Genomic DNA, 26327 nt, shown 5'->3' with positions numbered 1-26327 from the left:
AGTGTGTGGTGGCAGACCGTGTCGAAGGCGGCTGACAGGTCCAGGAGGATGAGGGCTGCTGTTTCTCCTTTGTCTAGTAGGGTCCTGATGTCATCGTGGCGGCGATGAGGGCAGTTTCGGTGCTGTGGTTGCTGTGGAACCCAGACTGGGAAGGGTCGAGGATGCTGTTCTCCTCGAGGTAGCAGGTCAGTTATTTGTTGACGTCTTCTCGATGACCTTCACCGGGAACGGGAGCAGGGAGATGGGCCGGAAGTTCTTGAGGTCCTTGGGGTCCGCCTTGGGTTTCTTGAGTAAGGCGTTGATCTCGGCGTGCTTCCAGCTCTCCCGGAAGGTTGCTGTCTCGTAGGAGATGTTGATGACTTTCCGGAGATGGGGTGTGATGACTGTGCTGGCTTTCTTGAAGATGTGGTGTGGGCATGGGTCTGACGGAGATCCGGAGTGGATGGTGTTCATGATCGTGATGGTGTCGTCGTCGTTGATGTTGGTCCAGGAGAGTATGCGGTTAGTGCTGGTGGTGGTCGTGGGGGCAGAGGTTTCAGTGTTTGTTGGGGCGGTCGTGGCGTTGAAGCTGCTGTGGATGTCTGCGATCTTGTGGGCAGTCTTTTGCAATTCGAGGGAAACAAGGTGTCTACATTGTAAATAAACCAAATATACATAGCTTCATGTTGTTAAATAACTAAAAAAACTAAGATATCTGTGTTTGTTGTAAGAAAAATGGGCAAATAAAATGCCGCAAAATTGCCGCTAAATTTCCATATTTGTGCCGCTAAATTTTCATTTTTGTGCCGCTAAATTTGCTAATCCATGCCGCTATATCCTGGGGGGTCTGCTCAAGGTCTGTTTCTTATATGCCCAGGCTGTGGCAGGATGTTGCCTTTCCTGCCTGCCAGCCAGCCGGCCCCAGTGCACCCATGAAATTCCCCTGCTGCATGGAGTTGAAGGAGGAGGCCGGTGTTCGAGAATCCATCACCTGCACACCTCCTCCTGACCTCTGCCCCAGACTCACCACGCCATTGTGAGTCTCATGGTGGGAGCAGAGGGCACAGGCAGAGACACTGCAGCAGGGCTCGCTGTCGGACTCCCTGAAGAAGAGACAGGCTAGAGATCCACGCGGTGCCAGGCCAGCAGCTCCTCGGTCGATCGTTCTGACAGCTGTAAAGAGATAATTTAATATTCTCCTGCTGCTGACATTTAAAATGTTTGTTACGAAAATGATTATGGGGCTCCAGCACGGCAGGGGGCCTTGCAAATGGGCACACTAGAGTTGTCTGTCTGGGCTGAATATGCACTACGTTCTGTCTAAACTAGCAGTTTTGCTGATTTATTAGTAGTGCAAAGTGTTTACCATCCCTGCTTGACAGTGACACTACAAAACAGCACCCTTTATTTTCTCAGCACAGTTAGACTTGATCAATCAGAGATAACTCATGGGATTATTGTTGCCGCTGTCGAGAAGTCAGAGTTTTCTCTACTGACAGTTTGCACTATGACCATTAAGTAGCGTAGATGGTTAATGTGCCTTCAAAAAGGCATATTGTATTGTACTGTATTGTATGTAGATAGCTCAGTGAGTTGCTGTTTTTGTCACAGAGATCCCTTTGTTATATGTGGTTTGGCCGCACCTGAAGCTGAGGTTGGGGTGGAGGGTGCTGATTTTTATTGAAATTAAATAATAGCTTCAAAAGCACCTGCTGCCGAGTTGAGTGCAATTTCTGATATTTGTCTACTTCCATTGACTTCATACCATGGGTATGCTCGCAAGAATGTGCCCCTCTAAGTGTTACACATCTAGTTGTTGCCTGACTCCCGTAAATCCACTGAATCTATGAAAATGTCACACATACGTAATCTGAAACATTAGCAGCTCGACTCAAATGTGTCATTTTTTTACATTTATACGATTCCCTCATTTTGCTTGTGAGAAAGTGTCGTTGAAATGTCACTCATAATTACAATGAAAATATGAAAATGTCACACATAGCAATCTGAAACCTTGGCAGCTCTGGGGTCCATTCTGGCCCTGGGCTGTCAACACATTCACACTGTCCTCTGCATTTGCGTAAACACAGAAATCCTGGCAATCCCCTGGCAGTGGCAATTAAAAAAGCCATACTGAAGAGTATAACATGGCTTTTAACATACCGAAATCTTTTGTGTGTCTGCTTATGTTTGTCTGTTTGCCTGCATTTGTAAGCCTGTTTTTTTAAAGAAAAAAGTGAGAGAGAAAGAATCAAGAAACTCTCAGGAGGTATTTTAAAGAAAATGGGTGGCCCTTTGTGTGTACATGTCTGCTCGGCGACAAAGGTTCATAAATAACGTAGTAGGGAGGGTTGGTGAGTGAGTGAGTGGATGGGTGGATGAGTGAGCCAGGGTGGATGTGCAGATGAATGGATGGATGAGTGAATGGATGGGTGAAAGAGGGTGGATGATTGAATATAAGGGCCGATGATGGGTGGATAAGTTAAATATTGGATGGATGAATGAAAGGTAGAGAGGATGGATGAAAGGGTGGATGATGGATGAGTGAAAGGAGGGATTGAGTGAAAGGGTGGATGGAATGAAAGGGCGGATAATATTAAGGAGTGAAAGGGTTGGTGGATAGATGAGCGAAAGGATTGATGGATGAGTGAAAAGGTGGATAAAGAGATGGATGAGTGAAAAGATTAATGGATAGGTTTAAGGAAGGATGGATAGGTTTGGATATGAAGGGTGGACAGACGGAATGGTGAAAATCAACTGAATGATGGATGAAAAACTGAATAGACAACAGAATGTAAACGGTAAATAGTGAACATCAGCAGGTAAATGGTTGGATGAAAGGATGAATGGATAGATCGATGGAAGAGACAAGAGATATCTTCTGGGGAGGGTCATGATGATTTGCTTGGTGCTATAAGAGCTTTGGTTCGAAGTGGGGATATTTTCAGTTTCTTCCTACTCACTTGCTCAAAAATATATAGTATTGTGCTAAACAACAGCAATTAACAGTATGGCATTAAGAAGGTGCAACTATTGCAAAAAAAAAAAAAGGAAATGTTAACATATTATTGCATTTCTCTTTCATTTTGTGTAATGAGTTAACCTGCTTTGTTTATATAAACACATTCATCGTGTGTTTTGCTGTGTGCTGCAACTATTATAGAAGTCGTTAAGTATCATCATGTCCTGCCCTTAGCCCCACCCCTAGCCCAACCCACTCACTACACCTCTTGCGCATTTTAATGAGTACCTGCACTTATTTTTTCCTATTTAAAGCACTGATTACAATAATTCTTTTTGGAAATGATGAGGGCCATCAACACAATCTTCTGTAAGTCAAATGGAATATATGGGAGACATTTTTGGAGAACTCGTAGCATAAAGAACCCCCCATAAGTAATTGCATGGATTTGAGCGGAGAAGCACAATTTAGTGATGAAAACGACTCCTACGTTTTTTGCCTTCTCCACGGGCTTCGGAAGGCTGCCCAGTTCTGCCGGCCACCACGACACATTCCAGAAGGAGGTCTCTTTCCCAAAGAGTAATACCTCCATTTTATCTGCCTTTAACTTAAGGCAGTTATTCTGCATCCAACCTGCCACTGCCGACATACATCTGCAAAAGTTATCTGCATCTTTTTCAACCTGAGATGAGATGGATACGACAATCAGTGTATCTTCCGCATAGGACAAGACAGTCAGACCAAAGCTGTGGATGAGCTGCACCAGGGGGGTACCATTCACATTAAAAAGAGTGGGACTAAGTGCCGAGCCCTGTGGCATCCCACAGGGGAGTGAGAAATGATGGGACTTCGCGTCTCCCAACTTCACCCACTGTGTCCTGTTGGCCAGAAAGGACCTCAGCAATGTTAGTGCAGTGCCCCTGAAGCCTAAGGCAAACAGACGTGTAATAAATAGCGCATGGTGGACCGTATAAAAGGCAGCAGAGAGCTCCAATAGGTTTAGTGCCGCTCTGCCGCCTTTGTTCACCCTAATTCTTACTTCCTCCGATTCACTCTAATTAACTTCTGCATTTCACACTATTTATCCACTGCTTTGAGGATTCGCTAGTGTTCACTTAAATCTCTATTTTAAAAATGATGAACTTTGAATATCTACTTATAAAGGAGACACAGATGCTTGTATTTTCTGGAATCGTAGCTGATTAATCAGTACTGCTTCCATCACCTAATGCATTTCCAGTGAATTTAAGGTTAAGGTCACTACATGACTCCAGGTCATCAAGGATAAAGTGCTTCAGTCCTGGATGTTCATTTAACAGCCTACTGTGGTTTGAGATTTGTAGTCCGTCCATTTTACTCACTTTCACGTACACACATGAAGACAATGATTTGCAAACTAGAATCACAGGCCAGGAGTATGGTATCCGTAGCGATTTAGAGTCATCTGGAGATCTTATTTCAGATGCCTACATGAATCCTTTTATTTCCCCCCTCTTGTTTAATTCTGCATGTTAGGAACATGATGTAGTGACATACCCTACGACTATTGAAATATCTCATAAGAATAATTGAAACTTACTGTATCCTGTGTAGACTAATGACCTGCGTCTTCACAAAAATCATGCCGAATTTTAGTTACCAGAAGTATTCACAGGTATTGACAAGGACAACCTATATATGGAAGTAAACAAATCGCGTTGCAGTGCACCGCGAGAGGTCGGGGTTCATTAGAGAACACTGGTTATCGCTATTATGGACCCAATCCCAGAATATTATATGAACGTAAGTTCAAGTTTCTTAATCCATCTGCAAAGGAAGTGACATCACTGGATGCCCCATCATCCATTTTCATAGAAAGTGACATCACTGGATTTCCCATTATCCATTTGCAAAGGAAGTGATTGCCCTCCCCTCCCCTCCCAGGACTTACCAAATGGCTACCACTGCATGACCGTGCAGCAGAAATGTGCAGTAACCATGCTCCTGCCATGCCACAGACACGCCTGTCCGCATCAGGAGTGTGCCTAGCACCAGGAACTTTAGTCCACCCATCTCCTGTCCCCACCATGCAGCGACTCTCCACACCGTCAACCCCAACCACTGCTCCACACGCTGCTGCCTGCCACACAACACAGAGAGAGCATTCTCCTGCACTTCCTGCAAGATTTTGTGCACTTTCCCACACCCAACAATCACCGACAACATCTAATCTTGCATAGATGCTCCTCAGTAGAGATTTGGGACCTGCTGCATAACAAAGACCCTGACCTAGTTTTTCTCACAGAAACCTGGTTGAACCCTGCATCAGCACCTGACTTTACCACATCCATCCCCTCCAGTTGCAAGATTTCCAAGCAAGACAGACTTCACCAGTTTGGAGGTGGAACCAACACCATCTACAAGAACATCATCAGCTGCATCACATCCACTGACATATTAGCCTCCAACATGGAACACCCAAATTCACCTAAACTATTACTGACATAATCGCATGACTTGGCCGATGCAAGCGATTACATCCTCCTCGGAGAGCTGAACTTCCACCTGGAAGACCTCAGCAAACCCATCTCAAGAGCACTCATTGAAGACCTTGGAAGTCTGGGCCACACCAATGAGCAAAGAACCTACTGCACATCGCCAGATACCTCTTAGATCCTATTTGCACCATCTTCTGCAACATCTGAGTCAACAAGCCTACATCAGGCCCTTTGGATAGACCACGCCGTGTCAAGTACAGCATCCTGACCCAGGCCATTGCACATGCACCACCACCAGACCAACCCATCTAAACAGAAACAGCATCACTGACAAGGACTGGAACACCACTCTCAATACCCATTGACCTGATCGCAGCAACAGCCTCCCCAAAGCCATCAACAATTTAAATACTTGTATTACCTAATGCGCCAACTCCCAGGCCTCCTCAAACACAACAATACTACAACATCCAGGCCAGTGGTACATGGAGGAACTCCAACTGATGAAACACCACTGCAAACAGCTTGAGCACAAATGGAGAATGAGCCAGGATAATGCAGACACCAACCTATTCAAATCTGCTCTGAGAAGCTATCACCAATTGATCCAGACCACCAAAAGCGCCACTCTAGCGGACCACATGGATGACAACATAAATAGATGCACAAAATCTTCAACACAAAAGGATGATGGATGGAATGCTGAACATTGTCAAACATTCACCCCAATAACAGATCTGGGCCTAAATCCATTTTTTTTTTGCTCGCCACACCTTTTCAGTATGGACCCAGGCATATGCAAATCAGTCTTGACCCTACCCCCAGATGGAAATATTCCAGCCCGAACTGCCAGGCCAGGTCCTCCCCGGACTGGAAAACAAGGATCCTTGGACTGGTCTCGAGGTATCACCCCATCAGCCTGGCTAACTTGAATACAATAGCATAGCGAGCATGAGACCCACATCAGGGCATACCCATTCCACTTAGGATGAAAATTGCAACACAAAAAGATGAGGGATGGAATGCTGAGCATGGTCAGACATTCACCTCCAGTCACAGATCTGGACCTAAATCCATGCTTCTTTTGCCCACAACACTATTATAGTTTGGACCCAGCCATATGTAAATCAGTCTAGACCCTGCTACTTATGGGAACAGTCCAGCCCGAATTGCCATTGTGAAAGACTTCAACTCACCATCGGTCACCTCCAACTCGATCACTCCCTCGTAGGACCTCTGCAACAATCTCTTTCTTCAGCAACAAAATTACTATCATTTACAACCTCAGCCTGAAACTGGACCTGACAGATCCCGTTAAACTCCTTTCAGTTTTATCCAAAAACCCAATGGTAACTACATGGCCTGTCATCACCCCAGAAGAAACTGCCGCCACAATATCCATCAACTCAGGGGCCCCATTGGCCACCTGCCCCACCACGCCTACTTCAGAGGATGGCATCCCATCATAGCCTTGCTCACACCCATTCTGAATGCCTGTACCTCTTCCACGACCTTCCTGGATGCGTGGAAACCTGCAACTCTCCTCCTCTTGCTGAAGAAGCCCTGTGGGGACCCTTCAACGCAAGCCAACTACAGACTGATCCCCCTCCTACCATTCCTGGACAAGATCTTAGAGAACATCATCAACAGACACCTCACCAAATACCTCAATGACCCCCAACTCCTCAGCAGCACAGCATGGAAACTGCACTCATCGCTGCCAAGGATAACTTCTGCTTGACTCTGCACAGAGGAGACACAGCGCCCTCATTCTCCTGGACCGCTTTGCAGCATTTGACACAGTACACCACCCCATACACCACCTAAACAACATTGGAATCTCCTCTTTTCTGATTGGAAGGACCCCGTCAGCCAGTTTGTCAACGTACACCTTGTACACATGGGACCCCATCTGCAGAGTTCTGTAAGGATCCTCCCTGAGTCTAACACTCTTCAGCGCATACATGACATGATCTTTCTAGCAAGAATCATCTGCTCTCACTATATCAACGTATTTTCCTATGCTGATGACATGCAACTCATTCTCTCTCATGGACAAGACGCCCAGGATACATATCAAGTTCAATGCCTGCATGACTGAAATCGCCCACTGGTTGAAGACCAACGGTATAAAGCTGAACACCGACAAGACCGAAACTGTGATCTCCGGGAGAGCACCATGGGGCTCCACCTATTGGCCAACAGAGTTAGGACCGACAATGTCAAGACCCTCTGGACCATCATTAACAACAAACTCAACATGACAACCCAAGTCAAGGCTATCTTCGCCTCATGCTTCCATAGACTGAAGATGCTGAGGAAGATTTTCAAAAGGGCTCCCAATCAGCACCAGTAAAACCTTCATGCACGACATGAAATCTGAGGCCAGAATCTCTCTCAACCTCCTATGCCGCACTCACATCACACTACACCAGAAGGAGCTCTTCTGGCTTTCAAGTCACTACGTAACACTTGCCCAACATACCTCAACAATCGCATCAGCTTTCACAAACCCTCTGCTTGTCTGGGCTCCTACTTTCACAAATACCACATATACAGAAAAACAGATGCGGCGGTCGAGCTTTCTCCTACATCACTTCTAAAGTGTGAATCGATCTTCCGCTATACGTAAGAGCCTCGTCCTCACTTCTAAAAGTCTGGAAGCAGCTGAAAATCTGACTTGTTGAGTAGTCCCACTAGGCCCTAGGTGTGCGTAGACTCACACCTGCCCAGTGCCAGGATACTCTCCTGGGTGATAGTGCGCTCTACAAATCAACATATCATAGCATTACTTAACATAATAACATAAGCCATTTGTGAGGATAAATTCACAATCCTAGGGCAGTTCCAGCTATGGAACTGCCCCAAGGTAAAAAACTTGCAAACACAACTGTGAATGATCGCCAACTCTAAATGATCGCCTTTATGCATTTAGGGAAAATTGTCTTGAGATGTTGCTAATGTGTAGACCATGCTTTGAGGTGGCCTTTTTTCCACCTAAATGATTATTGCAAAATGCTTTGCCATAATGTCCATACTGCTACATTCGTGACCGCTCTGTTTTTTTCTGCAGGTGTAGGCCTGCCAATGTCCTCCCAAGTGCTGGCAGAGAGCCTAACCAGCGAGGTGACCTGCCCCATCTGCCTGGAGTTTTACACCGACCCAGTGCGCCTAGACTGTGAGCACAACTTCTGCCGCCTATGCTTGGATCAGCACCGACAGCAGCGAGTAGAGGAGGAAGAGGTAGACAAGAAGGACTTCACTTGCCCTCAGTGTAGGGAGACCTTCCCACCGCATACACAGCCCAAGAGCAACCGCCTCCTGGCTACCATCGTGGAGAGGGTGCGCAGCCTGCGTGTGCAGCCTGGTGGGGAGATGCAATGCTGCCCCAAGCATGAGGAGAGACTGAAGCTGTACTGCGAGGATGACCAAGAGCCCCTCTGTGTGGTGTGCGGGGTCTCCAAGGACCACAAAGGACATCATGTGACACCGCTACACGAGGCCGCACCACTGATCAAGGTAAGATCACTACATTGTTATAATATCTTCTTCTGGTGCCTACACGGTCTTCCACTACAATTATGGTGCTGTAGTTCACCCTCTAGTGTATGCTGAGAACTATGGCTCCAGAGGGCCAAGGCAGTGAGTTCAAATACTGTGTCTACAAACACCTACTGTACAGGATACTGTCCCTAAAAACCCTTGGGATAGGTCAGCCTGTTCCAGAGGGCAAAGGCAGTGAGTTCAAATACTGTCTACAAGCACCTTCTGTGCACAAAACTCTCTTAAAAATCCTTCACAGAGGTCAGCAGGGGACATGGGCAGTGTTGAGGCAGCAGGGATGCCTAGTGTATACAAGTCAACATTTGGAAACTTTTTTTCCCTAATGGCTTTCATTAAGGTGAAAGACATTTTAGGCCAGAAAAGGTTCAAATAAAGCAAATTGTTTCTTTAAAAATCATAGTCTCCCGACTGAATCAGGTTGGTTGGCATGCATGCTGGTGATCATTCAGAGTATTAGATGTCAGACTATATTATAGGTTGATGCGAAAAGGAGCTTGCCACTTTGCTTCGAAAATGAGTATACACCCAAGCAGAACTATCTGGCCTTCTCCTATCTGAGTGCCTAGGTCTGACCCCCTCCCCTGACTATGCACCTACCCTGGTGAGGCACCTCTTCTGAGATGAAACCTAATCGGGAGCAGGCTTGTGCAAATGAAAGTATCCAGCTGTCTCTGTGGCTAGTCCTCATATCAACACTTTGCCCTGTATGGCTAATGAATAAAATGTCCTTCTTTTACCAGGCAGCCCTGGAGAGAAACCTGCAGCAGCTCGAGGCCCGGCGAGAGAGTATACTGGATGCCCACCGTCGGCAGCAGAAGACAGCTGAGGACCTCCAGGTGACTCCATTGACCTCTCTCTCACTGGACTTCACTTTTAAAAAATAGAAAATGCAAACAATATAACTAACCTATCTGTAACTGGAAAGATGCCGTGAATTTGCTTTTAACTTGCAGTCATCTCAGTGCCAGGCATGGCTTGGCTTGGGTCAGACCAGTCTCTAAGTAGGAGTGGCCCTTGGGGATGTTGTCACTTTATGTAAAATATTCTGTGCTGCATCCTGTTTAGCAGGCCTTATATTCCATCATAGTTAAAACCCGTAAGATCGAAAACCGCAGGGGATTTTACAAGCACAGATGAATTTCCTACAGTTTCTTTGTCACTGAACAGTACCTAGGAAACACTGATTATGGGGTGAAACGACTCCGTTTTTGAACTGTATGAAATTTTGGCCTGAGCTAAAGACCTCCTTCTCATGGGTATCTATTGACAGCTAACAACCTAAGACTACCTCTTTTTTTTAATTAAATACTTGTTTCCATTCCTCAGTACATTAATCAACAATAACAATAAACGAATTTACTTATGAAGAAGTAAACAATTAGAAATAATCCGCAGTGTAAAATATAGTTAAAGGGATCCTCTAAAATAGAATGACTTCTAATGACCCAGGGGAAGAAACACCTTGAATACGTGCATGATATAAAGTAATATTACAAAGATCAGATATAACAGAAGATTGAAACAGGAAAAATGGACCTAAATAGGGAAAACAAAAACTGTATGCATTTTATTTAATTGAAATTTAGTTTACATACAACTGCAAATTTCTTTTATGAAGCTTCAGATACCAGTGTTTTCTTTTTCATGTATATTTTTCGCAAAGGTTACCTGCATTCACATATCTGAACTCCACTTTTCAATAAATGGTCTTTTTTTGTTTTTCTAGTTTCAAAGAATACTTCTTCTGCCCATCACTAAAATTTCCATATGAATTTGTTTTGGTGGTGGTTGAAGGGTATCAGTAGCTAGTTAACGCTGAAAATGATCAAATGATTTGATGTTTTGGTATTCAGGTGTAAGATCAGAGAGAATCTTTCCATTACTTGTCCTCAGAGGTACCCGGAGGTTTCCCGGCGCCCAGGACACAATGCAAACCGAAAAGACAGAACTTATTGGTTAAATAGCCAGGTCTTAAGACCTTTGCGGAAGCTTTTGTGGCTAACTACGTGATGGAGTAAGGAAGGTAGAGTTCCACAGCAGTGGGGCCAAATACGAGAATGAGCGACTACCCATACATGAAAGTTTAAATCTGGGCACTAGGAAGTTGGCTTGGGATGAGGAACCAAGTGGACGGGTGGGAAGATATGTCTGGGCTAAGCGAATGGGTAATGTGGTGCTGTGCCTAGTTTAATCTTATGCATGTAACATAAGGCCTTACGTTTCTTTTGATGCTCAATCCTGAGCCAGTGAAGGTCACGCAAAGTGCCTGAGATGGGGGATGTTTTGGGTATGTGTCGAAGTAACCTGGCCGCAGAATTCTGTACTACCTGCAACTTGCGTACCAACTCCCTATTCGCTCCTAGGTAAAGGATGTTGCCATAATCCAGTCTTGACATGATTAAGGCCTGAATAACAATTCTTTGGGTGGATTCAGGCAGCATCATTTGAGAATAGTGAAGCAAATGGATGTGGTCTTAGCTACTTGCTGTTTCACAGTAAGCTGATCATCAATCACTATGCCCAAATTACATGCAGTGTGCACAGGTTTAGAAAGTTCGCCCATTTCTGGTGGCCAGTGGTGCAGGCCCCAGAGGTTTTTATCTTTCCCCAGGATCAAAACCTCTGTCTTTCCTCCTTTAAGCTTTAACCAGTTAGTATTCATCCAACAAGCGATTTTATGCAGCCCTTCCTGAAGGGATGAAATTCCGGAGTTTTTATTGGCGGATAGTGAGAAGAGAAGCTGGGTGTCATCTGCAAAAGAGAAGATTAACAACCCAGCCTCTTCCATAATGGTGGCTAACGGGCTGACATAAAGATTAAATAGCATAGGGCTAAGTATCGAGCCCTGAGGTACTCCATAGGGAGAAGCATAGGACTTGGAGCATGCCGATGGGGAGAAGACCTGAAACGATCTGTCAGTAAGAAGGTTTTTGATCCATTCCAGAGCAGAACCAACAATTCCCAGGGACTGGAGTGCTTTTAAAAGGGTACGATGAGACACCGTATCAAACGCGGCACTCGGGTCTAATAGGATAAGTGCCACTGTTTCCCCTTTATCCATATACTGGCGTATTGTTTCTGTAACTCCTAAGGGAGTAGACTCTGTGGAATATCCAGCTCTAAAGCCTGATTGGGACCCGTGTAAGATATTATTAACTTCCACAAACCGTGTAAGCTGTTGGTTCACGTGTTTTTCCAAGATCTTAGAAAAGGTGTTTCATGCTTCATTTGGTCAAAACCAGACACACTTTTTAACATAGGATTATACTTAATTTTAACAGTCAAAATAATAACTTGCATTTTTGGCCTATACGTCTAGTTACAAACAATTTTAATTATGTGCAGTGACACTTAAATGAGAGAGACGTAAAGCATCAGTGGAAGAAACAAAGTTAAAGCAAAATTAACTTTAATAAAAAGGCAACATTTGTTTCTTTGTTGCTAATTTAGTGGTAGTTTTCAGGCTGGAATTTTCTACAGGTGAACACAGGTTTGGTGGTGCACATACACAGAAAAAGGTTAAGAAAAACCAATGCCTAACCAAATTCACTGATGGAGAAACATGTACAAGTATTTTACTTTCACAGCCCTAATAATAATAACAATAGCAACAACAACAATAATATTTAATATTAATAAGTATTATTACTAAAATAATAGGTCATCATTCATAAGCATTATCAATATGGTCATCTTCATCATCTACCCATAATTTATCCACTATAATAAAAACAAGCATTGGCATAGCCAATAGGTCTCGCCTTTGGGACATTATAAGTATTTAGTTATGCAGCACACTATCCCTGGTGCAACAACATCAATTGTTGCATGCCTAAACACTTATACAGTCCCAAAGGCAAGACCTATTGGCTGTGCCAATGCTTGTTTTCTTTTGCCAATGCTAAGAAGCATATGCAAAAATTGTATTTCTTTTTGTCAGTGCTACACAGGATTAGCAAATCCTATACGTCCAAAGAACGATACCTATGGGCTTTGCTGATTACTGTTGTTTTGCTATCAACTGCAGTACTTTAAATGGGCAGGTGATGTACAACTTTAACTCAAGTGTTAGAGTAGCACTTGTCATCAGATGTGCAACACATTTAATGGGAGAGCACAGGCAGAGCTCAGGAGCATACAGGTGTTCAGAGATAATAAACATTTGCACTGTTATATTGCCATTTCAGGAGGTTGGTGATATCTGGAGGTAAGTCACATTATACCAGGTATGGGTTTAGCTTCAGATCGCCCCGATAGTCTGTCAGACTAAATAAATGGTACAGCTGGCGCCGGGACCCGTGATGTTCCGAGAGGTGTCCCCTTCCGCCCCTCTTGCAGCCTCTCCCAGCTGAAGCCCTACTGACTACTCTAATGACACTACGTTATCGATCGATTCAACGTCAGGGCGCAGATTATCCGCCATCTTGGTGGCATCTGCTCTGCTGTTAGTGAAACAGAAGACAGGCTACCGGCTGTGATCCAGGCTGCAACCAACACAGGACGGAGACGTAAACACTGAGGTTCTATATAGAAGCGCCGGATACTTGCCACCGCAGAAAAAACTCTAATGTGAACGAAGAATGAATATGGATGTTTAACTGTGGCCATCATGGAATGGGCGGCAGGGGTGAGTGTAAAAGGAGTCACTACCTGCCAATAGCTAATGACTGATGAATGTAAGTGGGTAGCCCTCTGACTGCTCTAGACTCTCCGTCTTGCTATGAGTATGGACTGGCTCGGCAGAGATGTGCTGAAAACTTCACTTCTGCCCATTCCATGATGGCCGCCCAGGGCGCTCTGTTTAGTTTACCATCACTGAGCACATGCAAAACTTTAAGGGGAGCTTTCTAGGTGAGTCATGGAGATGCTCTGAATGCGGGGGTTAGGGGTATGTTTAAAGTGGAGTCATTAGGCGTATCCAGTTTCTGGGGAATTCAGAATCAATCAATCAAAACATTTATAGAGCGCGCTACTCACCCGTGAGGGTCTCAAGGCGCTGAGGGGAGGGGTGCTGTTGTTGAGGTATTCGGGTCCTTTGTCATGGAGCGCTTTGTGTGCGTGGGTGAGGAGCCTGAATGTGATGTGCTAACGGGGAACCAGTGCAGGTTTCTCAGGTGGGTGGATATGTGGCTGTGGCGGGGGATGTCGAGGATGGATGGATGGATGGGTTTTTATATAGCGCAATATCACCGCCAGGTCTCAAAGCGCTTTGCATTGGGAACCCGTCCTGGTTTTTCCCTGTGAGATAGCCCCTACTGGGTATCCCCAAGGTGAAAGCCAGGCATCCCGCCGCGGGGGGCCGTAGTGGAGATTAAGCAAGCTATTGCCCAGAGTTGCAGAGTGTGAACCTGTGATTCGAGTAGGCACCGAAGAGAGAATTACCAAGTCCGTGGACATTTTGGGCTCAAGACCCTGCCGCGTCGGGAATTGAACCCTGGTCCCGGGTCTGATCTCAGCGTCTGGGTCTGCCTCCTCTAACCAGTGAGTGTTCTGTATGCGCTGGAGTCGTTTCTGAAGTTTGGCTGTGTTTCCTGTGTAGAGGGCGTTTCCGTAGTCCAGTTGGCTGGTGACGAGGGCCTGGGTGACGGTTTTTCTGGTTTCGGTGGGGATCCATCGGAAGATTTTTCGGAGCATGCGTAGGGTGTTGAAGCAGGATGATGAGACGGCGTTGACTTGCTTGGTCATCGAGAGGGGGGAGTCCAGGATCAATCCCAGGTTACGTGCGTGGTCAGTGGGAGAAGGTGCGGAGCCCAGTGCTGTTGGCCACCAGGAGTCGTCCCAGGCGGAGGGGGCGATGGGGACTCATGTAGATATTGAAGAGTGTTGGGCTGAGCGAGGAGCCTTGGGGTACGCCGCAGATGATCTTGGTGGCCGTTGAGCGGAAGGGAGGGAGGCGGACTCTCTGGGTTCTGTCAGAGAGGAAGGAGGTGATCCATTCCAGGGCTTTTCCTTGGATCCCGGTGTGGAAGAGGCGGGTAATCAGGGTGTGGTGGCAGACGGTGTCAAAAGCTGCCGAGAGGTCTAGGAGAATGAGGGCGGTTGTTTCTCCGTTGTCCATCACGGTTCTGATGTCGTCGGTGGCTGCGATGAGGGCGGTCTCGGTGCTGTGGTTGGCTCGAAATCCGGACTGTGATGGGTCGAGTAAGTTGTTTGTCTCGGGGAAGGCAGTCAGCTGTTTATTGACAGTTTTCTCGATGACTTTAGCCGGGAAGGGAAGAAGGGAGATGGGGCGGAAGTTCTTGAGGTCTTTGGCGTCCGCTGTGGGTTTTTTCAGATGGGCGTTGATTTCGGCGTGCTTCCAGCTTTCAGGGAAGGTGGCTGACGTGAAGGAGTTGTTTATGACGTTCCGGAGGTGGGGTGCGATGATGTTGTCGGCTTTGTTGAAGATGTGATGGGGCAAGGGTCCGAGGGGGATCCGGAGTGGATGGTGTTCATGACGTGCGTGGTGTCTTCAGTGCTGATGGCGGTCCAAGCGCTGATGGTGGTGGTGGGGGTCGTTGGTTCGGTGGCTGGAGGCAGAGAGTGGGGTCCGAAGCTGTCGTGTATATCTGCGATCTTACAGTGGAAGAATGTGGCGAGGGAGTTGCAGAGGTCTTGTGACGGTGTGATGTCGTTGGTGTTGGCGCTGGGGTTGGAGAGCTCTTTGACGATGCTGAAGTGTTCCTTGCTGTTGTGGGTGTTGTTATCTAGTCGCTCTTTGAATGATGTCTTTTTGGTGGTGCGGATCAGCTGGCGGTGTTTGCGGGTGGCGTTTTTGAGGGTTGTCATGTTTCCTGTGGTCCGATCGTGGCGCCAGGTTTTTTCGAGGGTCCGGCAGGATTTCTTTGATTTTTTTGAGGGCGTCTGTGAACCATGAGGTTTTTCTGTTGTCGGTCTTGCCTGACGGGTTCTTCAGTGGAGCGAGGTCGTCGGCGCAGTTAGTGATCCATTGAGCAAGGTTGTTGGCTGCGTCATTGGGGTCAGAGGTGTCGGCTGGCGGGTTCTGGCTCAGCGATGAGAGGAGCTGGTCTGTGTTGATTTTGCTCCAGCATCTGCGGGGGATTTGTTGTGTGCGGCGGTGGAGTGTATTCTTTTTGAAGGTGAAGTGAATGCATCTGTGGTCGGTCCAGTGTAGTTCTGTGGAGTGGCTGAAGGCGACGTGGTTGCTGGTGGAGAAGATGGGGTCGAGCGTGTGGCCGGCGAGGTGGGTGGGTGTGTCTACCAGTTGCCTGATTCCGAGGTTCGCCAGGTTGTCGAGCAGGGTGGTGGTGTTGTTGTCGTTGTTTTTCTCCAGGTGGAAGTTCAGGTCCCCCAGGAGGATGTATTCTGGTGAGGCTAGGGCGTGCGGGCTGATGAAGTCGGCGATGGTTTCGCTGAATTGAGTGCGCGGGCCTGGGGGTCTGTAGATGAGTGTTCCTCTTAGGGTGGTCTTGGGGTCGGTGTGAATTTGGAAATGTAGGTGTTCCGCGGCGGAGAGTGTGTCTTCGGCGTTGGTCATGATGTTGATGGTGTTTTTGTAGATGAAGGCGATTCCTCCTCCGGTTTGGTTGGTGCGGTCCTTTCGGGTGATCTTGTAACCATCCCGGATGGCTATGGCGATATCTGGGGCTGAGGATGCGTTCATCCAGGTCTCTGTGAGAAAGGCGACGTCTGGTGCCGTTGAGTCAAGGAGGTCCCAGAGTTCGACGGCGTGCTTGTGGACGGAGCGTGTGTTGAGGAGGGCTTTCAGGAGGAAAACATAGTAGCAGAAAGAAACCACTAGTGCTTCTAGAGGGAGTTCAGCTTTGTGATACCGCTTAATAGCAAGCAATGCTAGTTGTTTATTTCTTATTTTTTGCAATACTCTAACGCAGTGCAGCAGCATCACATATTGATATTCTCATAGCTGATAGGTTTTCTGGTCTTTGTGCGAGATTGCTATTGTTTCTGTGTGGGTATGAGTGGCAATCCATCCTGCCAAATGTGGAAAGCCAGATAAAGAACAAGCTCTGAAAGACAACCACGGCCCAGCGGCCTTAAAAGTTAATGCGACGCAGGAGCAAGCAGAGGGTATGTACACGGCCGCGAAAGTTAAAGCGACGCAGGAGCGAGCAGAGGGCATGTACAGCGTTTACCTTGTGGGAGCGAGCAGCGGCAGGCACTATAATTGCTAACAGATGGCACCGCTGCTCGGTCCCGCAAGGTAAACGCCATACAAGCATGAGTACTAACAGGAAACAGTGCAAAACATGCACGACTTTCAACAAAAGCCTGGATTGATTTCAAGAGGTCACGTGAAAGCAGCGCTTGCGCGCTGCGTAGGCGGGTCCTAAAAATAATATTAATGAATCATTGATAATATTAAGTGTTGTCATAAAACTGGAAGAAGAACAGCGGTAGAAATATCCAGCAGCCTTGTCGGGTGCATAGTGCTCTTTTGGCATTGCTAGATGTTTTGTTTCCATTTTTTTTTTATAGTTGAGTTGTCTAATGGCTGAAAAGTTGACAAAAATCTTACCTTTGTGTCGTGTATCTTAAGGGCAGCAACACATCAGTGTCGCACCATACAATAAGGGGCCGATTACGATGGCAGGCGGACTTGCATCAGCCTGACACTGTCATGTAAACGGGACCAACCAACCTTCGGCCTGCAGTCCCGCCTGCCTCATTAGAATGTGACCGAACACTGTTCGGTCGCATTCCGACATTTCCCTATAGGAGCATGTCTTACGGCCGTAAACTGGCAGATGTGCATGCTCCCATAGAGAAATGGGAGGTGCCCCGTCAGCCACCAACCGGAGGCCGTGCACACAAGGGGGCCCTGCTGGGGGCCCCCAAACATGCTTTCTGACATGGTTTCCATGTCGGACAGGCCGGCATGGAAACCATGCCAGACACCGTGCATCATAATCCCAAGGGCAGAAAGGCACGCCCTTTAGCATTACGAACCGGTTCGAAATGGCTGACAGGTTCATTGAGCCTGTTGAAAGCCAGCTGGAATGACCGGCCGGTTTCAATTACAACCGGCTGATACATAATCAGCCGGTCGGAATTGAAACCAACGATGGGGGTCGGAGGCTTTCCGACCTTCATCTAATAGGCCCCAAGGTGTAGAGTTCAGCTGCAAAACAAGGAAAATGATCACACTGGACCGTAAAGTTGACACTTGCTGACCAAAATCTCTCTGGTTTTCTTCAGGAGCTGGAGCCGATTCTGAAAATTCATATGGCCCCAATTTCAAAGAATATCACAAGGAGGCCAAGGTATATCTTCTGGACATCTTGCAGCTACCAACAATAGTTGCACAACAAGGTCCCCACATGATTAGTGAATTATACACAACATTTCTAGACACCTAACATTATTTTGCCATCCACCAAGTCACTTGATATCATCCTTGGATAAAGGGTGTCCCCATGTAGGATAGCTTTGACCTTACAAGTGTTCCTATGTTTCTATGCACCTTTCCACCCACTCTCCAAACAACCTCACTTAAATCCTCAAATGGAAAGGTGTTTGTGACTATTTTATGACAAATTGTATCTCTCAAGTACATTTCTGCGTCCTCGTAGTCATCATAGATTTTTTCAAGTCATCTATTTTCTGTTTCTCTTATCTTTCAATTACCATGCTCCTGACGCTACCTGTCTTGTAGGCCCCAGCTCTCTGACATGCTCTATCAATATGGACGCAGAGTTCATAAGTCATCAATATCATATTCAAGGTCTTTTGAAGTTCCTTTTAGTTGGATAACAATAACATTTTGATTTATAGTGCTACTATGCTGCACCGATGTGGCAATAGTCACTAATATGCGTCTTTATTCAAACTGAAGCTGCCACTTGAAGAAAGTGTAAGGGTTTAATCACTATAATGAACTAGCAACCTATTCACAGGGAGGCCTGTATCTTCTTACAAAGGAGGGACACATGCTGAGCTTTCTCACAAGACTCATGTACATGTAAGACAGCTGATTGGAAGGTCATTGGCTGCATTTGTTAAACTAAATAAAAAGATCAGGCCTGAGATTGCTTACATTTTACAATTGTATTTTTTTCTCCTAAACAAAAAAATGTACTAGTTTAACTTATTGGCCTATCTGAGATTATTCATTTTCCCAATTTCTTACATTTATAATTAGTTCTCCAGGAGCTGAAAACATCAGGCACAGGCATCTGCAGAACCTCTACTGTTGCTGAAGTGAGATCATGAGGTTTGCCCAATAATGCTGTTTTATGCTACCGCAGAGTCTAGCCGCCAGTCTGAGAGAGAATGTCCAGTTTGAGTACCAGAAACTGCAGAGGTTCCTGCAAGAGGAGGAGGAGGCCCTGTTGGAGAAACTGAGATCTGAGGAGTGGCGGATTCTACAGGAGATGGAGGAGAATCTGGGAGCTCTGGTCCAGGAAAAGACAATTCTGGAGCAGGAGATCCAACGTGTCCAGGACAGCCTTGCAACGCCGGACTCTGCCACATGGCTGAAGGTAATACAGCTGGCCAGAACTAGCTTCTTAAGCAGCCCCTATCAAACAGAGTTTTAAATTGTTTATTGCATATGTTTTATTGTGGGCTAATTTATTATGGGTTTGGAAAGTCCTGTCTTAAAGATTTCTTTTTTAAATACTATAGTGTACATACCCAGTGCTGCAGCTCTGGATGATTTATGCAGATTCCAAGGGTTAGGGTAACCTATATGGGTGGTCAATCTCTTCTCTACATGAATCTTAAATGGTATGTAGCCTTCCTGACGCATACACTGTTGTGCAGCATACATTTGGCAACATGCACTCAATCACATAAATAAAGAACGCTGCAGTTACAGATGGTGAAATGTCAGGGGCCAGAGGCAAGAAGCGGGGATATAGGAATGCACCTCCCATTAAAGAAAAAAGTGGGGTAGAGGAGTACCCCTTTAAAAGAAATGAGGCAGATCACTGAAGCCTGAGTTCACAACCGTGTTGTGATCTGCCCAAAACAACAACATAAGGGCTGCTCTTCCCAAACAACACAGAAGAGTGACAAACAAAAAAATGTTATGTGAGGTGTACTGGAAATAAGGTACCACCTTGTCCTTGCCTGTGGCTTGGATGTGTTGAATAGATTAGGAGTCGTCTATGAATTAGGTTTTGATTAGGATGGAAGGAAAATCATGCCCAAAAATTAATAGCAAATGAGAGTTGAACACAATGAAGAATTAGGGGGGAAATGCATTTTAACTCATCCTGCACTTCTAAGTGCTGCCTTATGCTTGAAACAGGAACATGCATCATTAAGAATAAACTGCAACATCTTGGATCGGAATCCTTCAATAACTTCCAATGTATTGACCACCATCTTGGGACGGGCAATTTATAAGGCTGTGTTCCACCCTTCTTTGAGAATTCATGGCAATTGTTCCTCCTTGAAGAAGAACCTGTGTTTTTGCACTGCTGTACAAGAGGAAGGGTGTGAAATAAGGAAGTTGTGATCTACAGAGGTTGTCATCTAGGGAGATAATCTTCTAAAGAGGTCTTGCGAGGTGGTGTATTGTGCAAATATTTTTGCATTATGGAGGTAGTGCTCTAATACATTGTTTTGGATGGTGAGGTGTGTGGGATGGCAAAGCTGTGTATCCTAGCAAGGTAGGCTCGACTAATGATGTTGGATTTTAAGGATGTGTGGTATATTAAGGAGGTGTCCGGTGTTGTGTTATTAAGGGTGTATGGCATGGAGGTAGTGCTTTCAGGAATGACGTATATGTAAAGGGTGTATAAGGGGAATATGAGGTGAGGAAGTAGTTTGTGCTAGAGGGAATGTGATCTAATGGGGGATGTAGGGCAGGGGTGTTGTAGACCAGGGAGACGCTGTGTAGTAAGTGGCGGTGCTCTGGTGAGTTCAGTTTTCCAAGTATGTATGTGGTAAGCTTAAATTGTGAACACTTAGAAGCTAGCAAGCGTGTTTTATAAATATGGTCATTAATGTTATTTTTTTAACCTCTACTCCCGTACAGGTTGCTGCAGAGCTGAAGAGCAGGTAAGCTGACTTTTCATTACTGAAATCTTATGTCCTCCTCTGGTCCTTGATCTGCTTGTGATTTGATATTTGTATTTACATATCGCATCAACCTCACCTGGCTCTAACCTTAGGGCTAAGATTTGATTTGAAAAATATGTTTATTGCGGGAAACATAGAAGACATAGTCAAATATAACTACACATAGGCACTGAGAGATGAAAAAAGACCATAGTCAACACACAGGATAATACACAGCCACCAGGCCTACATCCCGGAGGCCGAGCGGCGTAAAGTCGGAAAGTGCCACAGGGAGAAACAGAATCTATTGCATAAACAACACGTGTATCACTAATATCCGCTTTTTTGCGTTCATTCCCCCCCTACGTCTTCCATTGATCCCATCTCCCATCCTTCAGTACAGATAAGTTTTCCAATATAGACACATTAGAACATGTAGCAACAGAACAAATCCCCCCAAACATGGCATCGTTAACAGAGCACGTGCAAGAAAAAGTCAGGTTACCTCCTCGTGGCCCAATAGGGTGCAGACATCACAGATATAAGCAATCCTCTAGGAATAACCTTAGGGCTAAGATAACTCAACGTTGGCGGGTTAGGGTGAACGACTTAACAGCCAAGCCTTGCACTACAGATCATCATAAATAAGTACTGGCATTGATTAAAAGTTGACTCTGTACTTCTGAACTCCTTCCTTCAAAACCTTGCATTACATTTTTGAGAGCGGGAAATATCAGATACCAAGGAAACTAATAGGTTGATGTATGCTGGTTTCCATTGTTTTGGAGACTGTATTATTTGTGAGTTAAATTACAAACAAATTGAATCAGGTTAATGGTAAAAATGGGAAGGAACTTTGTATAATATATTTGATCAATTATAAGATAACTTATGTTGTGTATATGATTGCTTTACTTGTGGCATGCAATATACTGGAAGCACAAATACACCATTAAAACAACAAATAATGAAACATCTTTGCTCCATCAGGAAGGATGATGAAAAATACCCGGTAACTTCACATTTTAAGCATGAATCAATCAATACAATCATTTTTTGATTATATAAAATAATCATAACAGACAATATAAACATACTCAAGCAAAGACATTTAAACATTCTAATAAATAGATAAACTGAAATTACATAGTAAACTTTCTCTAGCAAAATATATCATCAATATAGATAACAAGCATTTACAATGCAAAAGGTCTTGCAATTGAGCGATTTTGAGCTATTGGCATTGTAAATGGCAATACTTTTTATAAGAAAGTAAAAGGCATTGTCATTTACAATACCAAAAGCAATGCCAATTGAATTGCAGAGTACAGTGTCCGTGAAGCGGGCGCTGCGCCTATTATTAAAGTACAAAAAAAGAGTGCGGTGTGCCTGAAGCGGGCATCGCGCTCATTACTGAAGTTTTGAAAAAAATAATGAAACCAAGCACGGTGTCCATGAAGCAGGCGCCGCGCTCAGTATTAAATTTAAAACAAAAATAAAAATAAACAGAGCGCAGTGTCCCTGAAGCGGGCGCCAAGTTCAACATCAAAGTTTTTTAAAAAAACATTTAAACTGAGTGCGGCGTCCTTAAAGTGGGTGCCGCCCTCAGAGTGCAAATACAAAACAAAAAGCTGCTGCCCTTGTCCCCATCAGTGTCCTAAAGCAAAAAAGTGCTCACCTACTAGATAAAGCTGACTGTGTAACAAGCCAAGTAAAAGGTCCAGTCGTTATGGGCGATAACAAATGCAGACAAGGCGATACCAAGGCGGGACTAACGAGCCTAATTGCGAATCAGAAGCCACCATTTAAGAAGGACAATGACACAAAACCAATGACAAATGTGGGCGGAGAGTGGGCGGAACTGCTAGTTCATATCCTAATACAGCATGCCTCGCAAGGCGAGCAGTGCATGCGCGCTGCCACTAGGCTCGACCTAAAAAAGGGGAAAAGAATACAATAAAATTAAATGATTTCATTATTAACAGACTCAAAATAATAGACTATTTCTATGTCTAATAGCTCATTTCAAATAACAAAACCACACTAAAAAAAACGTCCGGGAAATTCAGAGACAGTAAAAAAGGCAACATTGGTCTACACCTTTGTAAATGTAACCTTTTTAGAATAAATACCAAAAACCTACGACACAATGGCTTATGATACTTATAAAAGAAACAAAAGTGAAGAAGTGTCTGAGGCGAATCGTCACAGGCGCTGCAGCAGATAGAGGAATTTTCAAATTGACTGAGCCTAATCTAAACCTGGTCAGGAGCGCACACTCCCAGGAGTTGGTGTCCAAGTCCAGATAGGGCTCAATGCCCTCAGAGGATTGTATCATGACATAGCTCTGTATGTAAGAATTTGAGAACTGAATATGTTCTCTAGTGCGTTGCCTTAAGGCCCTGAAGTTTTTCGTAATTCTCGTGGAGAGGAGAAATGGGCTGAATAGCCTACGCCAAGGGAGATATCCCTAATATATTTACGCCAGTGGATTTCTCCTCCAGGCAATCTTAAATACCCTCTTTACTGAGCTGGGCATGATCATTTTGGCATATTGAAACACAGAGTAGTAGAGGCACACGTTTAATATGATCCTCGACATACTCCAGACCCAATTCCTGATGTGCGGCTAAATGGGGAATGGACACCAGGATCCCCAGTGCCTTTCTACAGACCCTATTTTTCTCATGTAGAAGTGGACTTACGTACCTATAACTCCAAAAACCTGCACCATAAATCATAGTCAAGACTGGGATGCATTTCCTTGGCAAAGGTATGTTTTCCTATGACAAATGCAGGGATGGGAAACTGGGTTACTCTAAGTATCATTAGCCCTTTAAGTCGAACTGCCATGATGAATGTTTTGAAGGGATTTCCAGGTTTAATTTCTCCATATGTTCCAAGAAGGTGTCCAAAAAGATTTTAAGGCCTTTAGGGGTTCTGGCTACGAGGACAGCATCGACCACATACAATAAAACAGAAACCAATGTATTCTTGATTGACAGTAAATACGGTCCTCTTCCCAGTAAAACAGCTCCAAGACCATTAAAATATAACAAAAGGGGGATAAGAAGACATCCCTGAAAACTGGCACAATACTGCTGACCACCAGGACTCAGTGAGACCGGAATTGCAGATCAATAATGGAGATAGTCAAATGTGGTCCCCAAATCTCTACATTATCCTTGTAGAGGTACAAGGTTACCCCATCACGCTTGCGAATTTTGTTCTAGGGACTTTTGATTAGCGTATCCACTACCTAATTTAGCTTTAAAAAAATATTAAGGGGGTAAGTATGCAGCCTTATCGCCAAATTTATTATCAGACAGGGAATAATTCCGTGAGACTTGAGAAACCCAGTTGTCAGGTCCAATGTTCCCGCCTAAAGCTTTTGTTGGTGCATTAAATAAAATATTAGGGTTTACCACATTGCCAGAATGCTCCTATGTCTTTGAGCTTACAAATATTAACAAGGTAAGGTGGTAGCACCTTTGGGCTGTGCACCCCAACTAGATAACTCGGGCAGAGAGGTTACCAGGAAGTGGAAGGATTTAAAACTGCACCATCTTATGTAAAACAGTAAAAATAAGAGGAAAACGATTTAACATGAAATATTTTACAACTTATTGCAAACAATGTCAGAAGGTCGTAGCTTCCAGCGGGGATAATAAAAAGAATTTCAAAAGCAATGCAGGACATTCTGAAAATAGAACACAAAGACCTCATAAAAAAATAAGACATCATAAATTAAAGAACGCATAGCCTTTGGTATAGCCTCAGAGTACGGCTGGGCTCGATGGCCCATCAAATAATAAAACCAAATCAAGATGACAACATACCCCAAATTAATGTATATGAGACGCATTTACATGCAATGATTTACAGTGAAGCGTATTTGCATATTTGTTGGTTGTTCTGGAAGCCTAGCTAGATTTAATTATTTGATGGGTTTTTAAAGTCTAGCCCTACATGTAAGCCTGTAAAAACTTCGCATCGCCATTATTTGCCCCATCAATAGGCCTGGGAGACACGCGGGAAGCGACTAATTGGACATACAGAGCAATAAAGTGCCACCGAGAAGAGAAGTTATTAATGCTATATGGCATTTTAGGCATGTTTGGCATACGCTGAAACTAATTGTGTTTTCTTTTTATAGTCTACAATATATATATATTTTTTAAACTTTATTCTTCAAGTTTTTAGTTTCAACAGTTACAAAATGAAGATCCCGCCCAATTGGCCTCGTGACAACACATGTATACAAATCGACCTTCTCATTATGGTACTTGTGGAAATAGGCTTCACCTGGATATACTCGTACACATGAGGAATAACAGAATACCAGGTAAATAAATAGATAGCATCATGAGGAAACAACCAGGCCTCGCACCACGCCCGCAATAAATAAGCCCTAGGAAACCCCCCCACCCCCTCCATCAGATCCCGACCCCTGTGGCGAGAATAATTCGTCACTTGCCCCTTCAGAGTCGCTTTGGCAAGACTGCCCTCTCTCTGCCAGGCCCGAAATACACATGCTTCGCCAGGCAAGTAAGTCCTCCTGCAGTTTCTCATCTCTCCTGGTGAGCCGCATATGTGCTTCTACGGCTAGGGACCATTCTTTCACATCTCTAAGACATGTGGGTATCTCTGGGGCCCTCTGTCCCATCCAAGTAATCTCCACCCTGCGCCTGGCAAGCACCAACATCAGTTGCAGTAGTTTATAGGAGAGTTTCTGTTTCTTGGGCCTAGGGACCAACGCCAGTAAGCAATGCAAGGGTTTCAGTGCAATCTGGAGGCCTGTAGTGGCAACTATGTGCTCTACCACGCCCGCCCAAAACCTCTTGATCAACGGACAGTCCCAAGCTAAATGTAAGAAGCCCGTCCCCTCTGCACTGCATCTGGGGCATCTGTCTCCCCTGTCTTCAGATAAATGACTCAACGATATCGGGGTGAGGTAGGTACGGTGTAGGTAAGAAGTTAACGTGTATCAATTTGAATCGGCATTTACATGAGACCCTACGCTTGAGAGCCCCTATCCGCTTGCGCTGCCCATTTGCACTGGAGCGCCCAGATCCGCCTCCCAGGCCGCCCAAGTGGGTCGGAGTCCTGTTTTATAGCTGCATATAGCAGGGAGATTAGCCTCTGCCCCCTGCCGCAGGACAGAAGAATGTGTAAGGTGTGAGTCATTGGGGGTGCATCCGGACACTGAGGCCAGGTCGTCCGCACCACATCGTGCAGTCCCTGATAGTGCAGATACTGCCTTCTTCCAAGGCCGAAGGTCTTTTCCGCCTGTTCATACGTCAAGAAGGTCTCGTTGGGGTATAGATCGGTCAGAACCTCACAGCCCCCCTCCCGCCAGTTACGGAAGGACATTTGTG

At 45.2% G+C, this 26327-nt stretch overlaps 1 protein-coding gene across 2 annotated transcripts in view; it reads left to right on the top strand.

The window, feature by feature from the left end:
• Nucleotides 1-26327, top strand: part of LOC144756223 (nuclear factor 7, brain-like) — a 254591-nt gene that overhangs the window by 29931 nt on the left and 198333 nt on the right. For both annotated transcript variants that reach the window (XM_078645838.1, XM_078645840.1), the window contains exons 2-5: nt 8492-8937; nt 9723-9818; nt 19188-19421; nt 20927-20949. In XM_078645838.1, the coding sequence (XP_078501964.1) occupies nt 8506-8937; nt 9723-9818; nt 19188-19421; nt 20927-20949 (785 nt within the window). In that variant the 5' untranslated portion in view covers nt 8492-8505. The remainder of the gene's footprint in view (nt 1-8491; nt 8938-9722; nt 9819-19187; nt 19422-20926; nt 20950-26327) is intronic.

This window comes from Lissotriton helveticus, chromosome 5_1 (genome assembly GCF_964261635.1).
Source record: "Lissotriton helveticus chromosome 5_1, aLisHel1.1, whole genome shotgun sequence".
Classification (NCBI taxonomy): Eukaryota; Metazoa; Chordata; class Amphibia; order Caudata; family Salamandridae; genus Lissotriton; species Lissotriton helveticus.
This window is presented reverse-complemented; position numbering and strand designations above follow the sequence as displayed.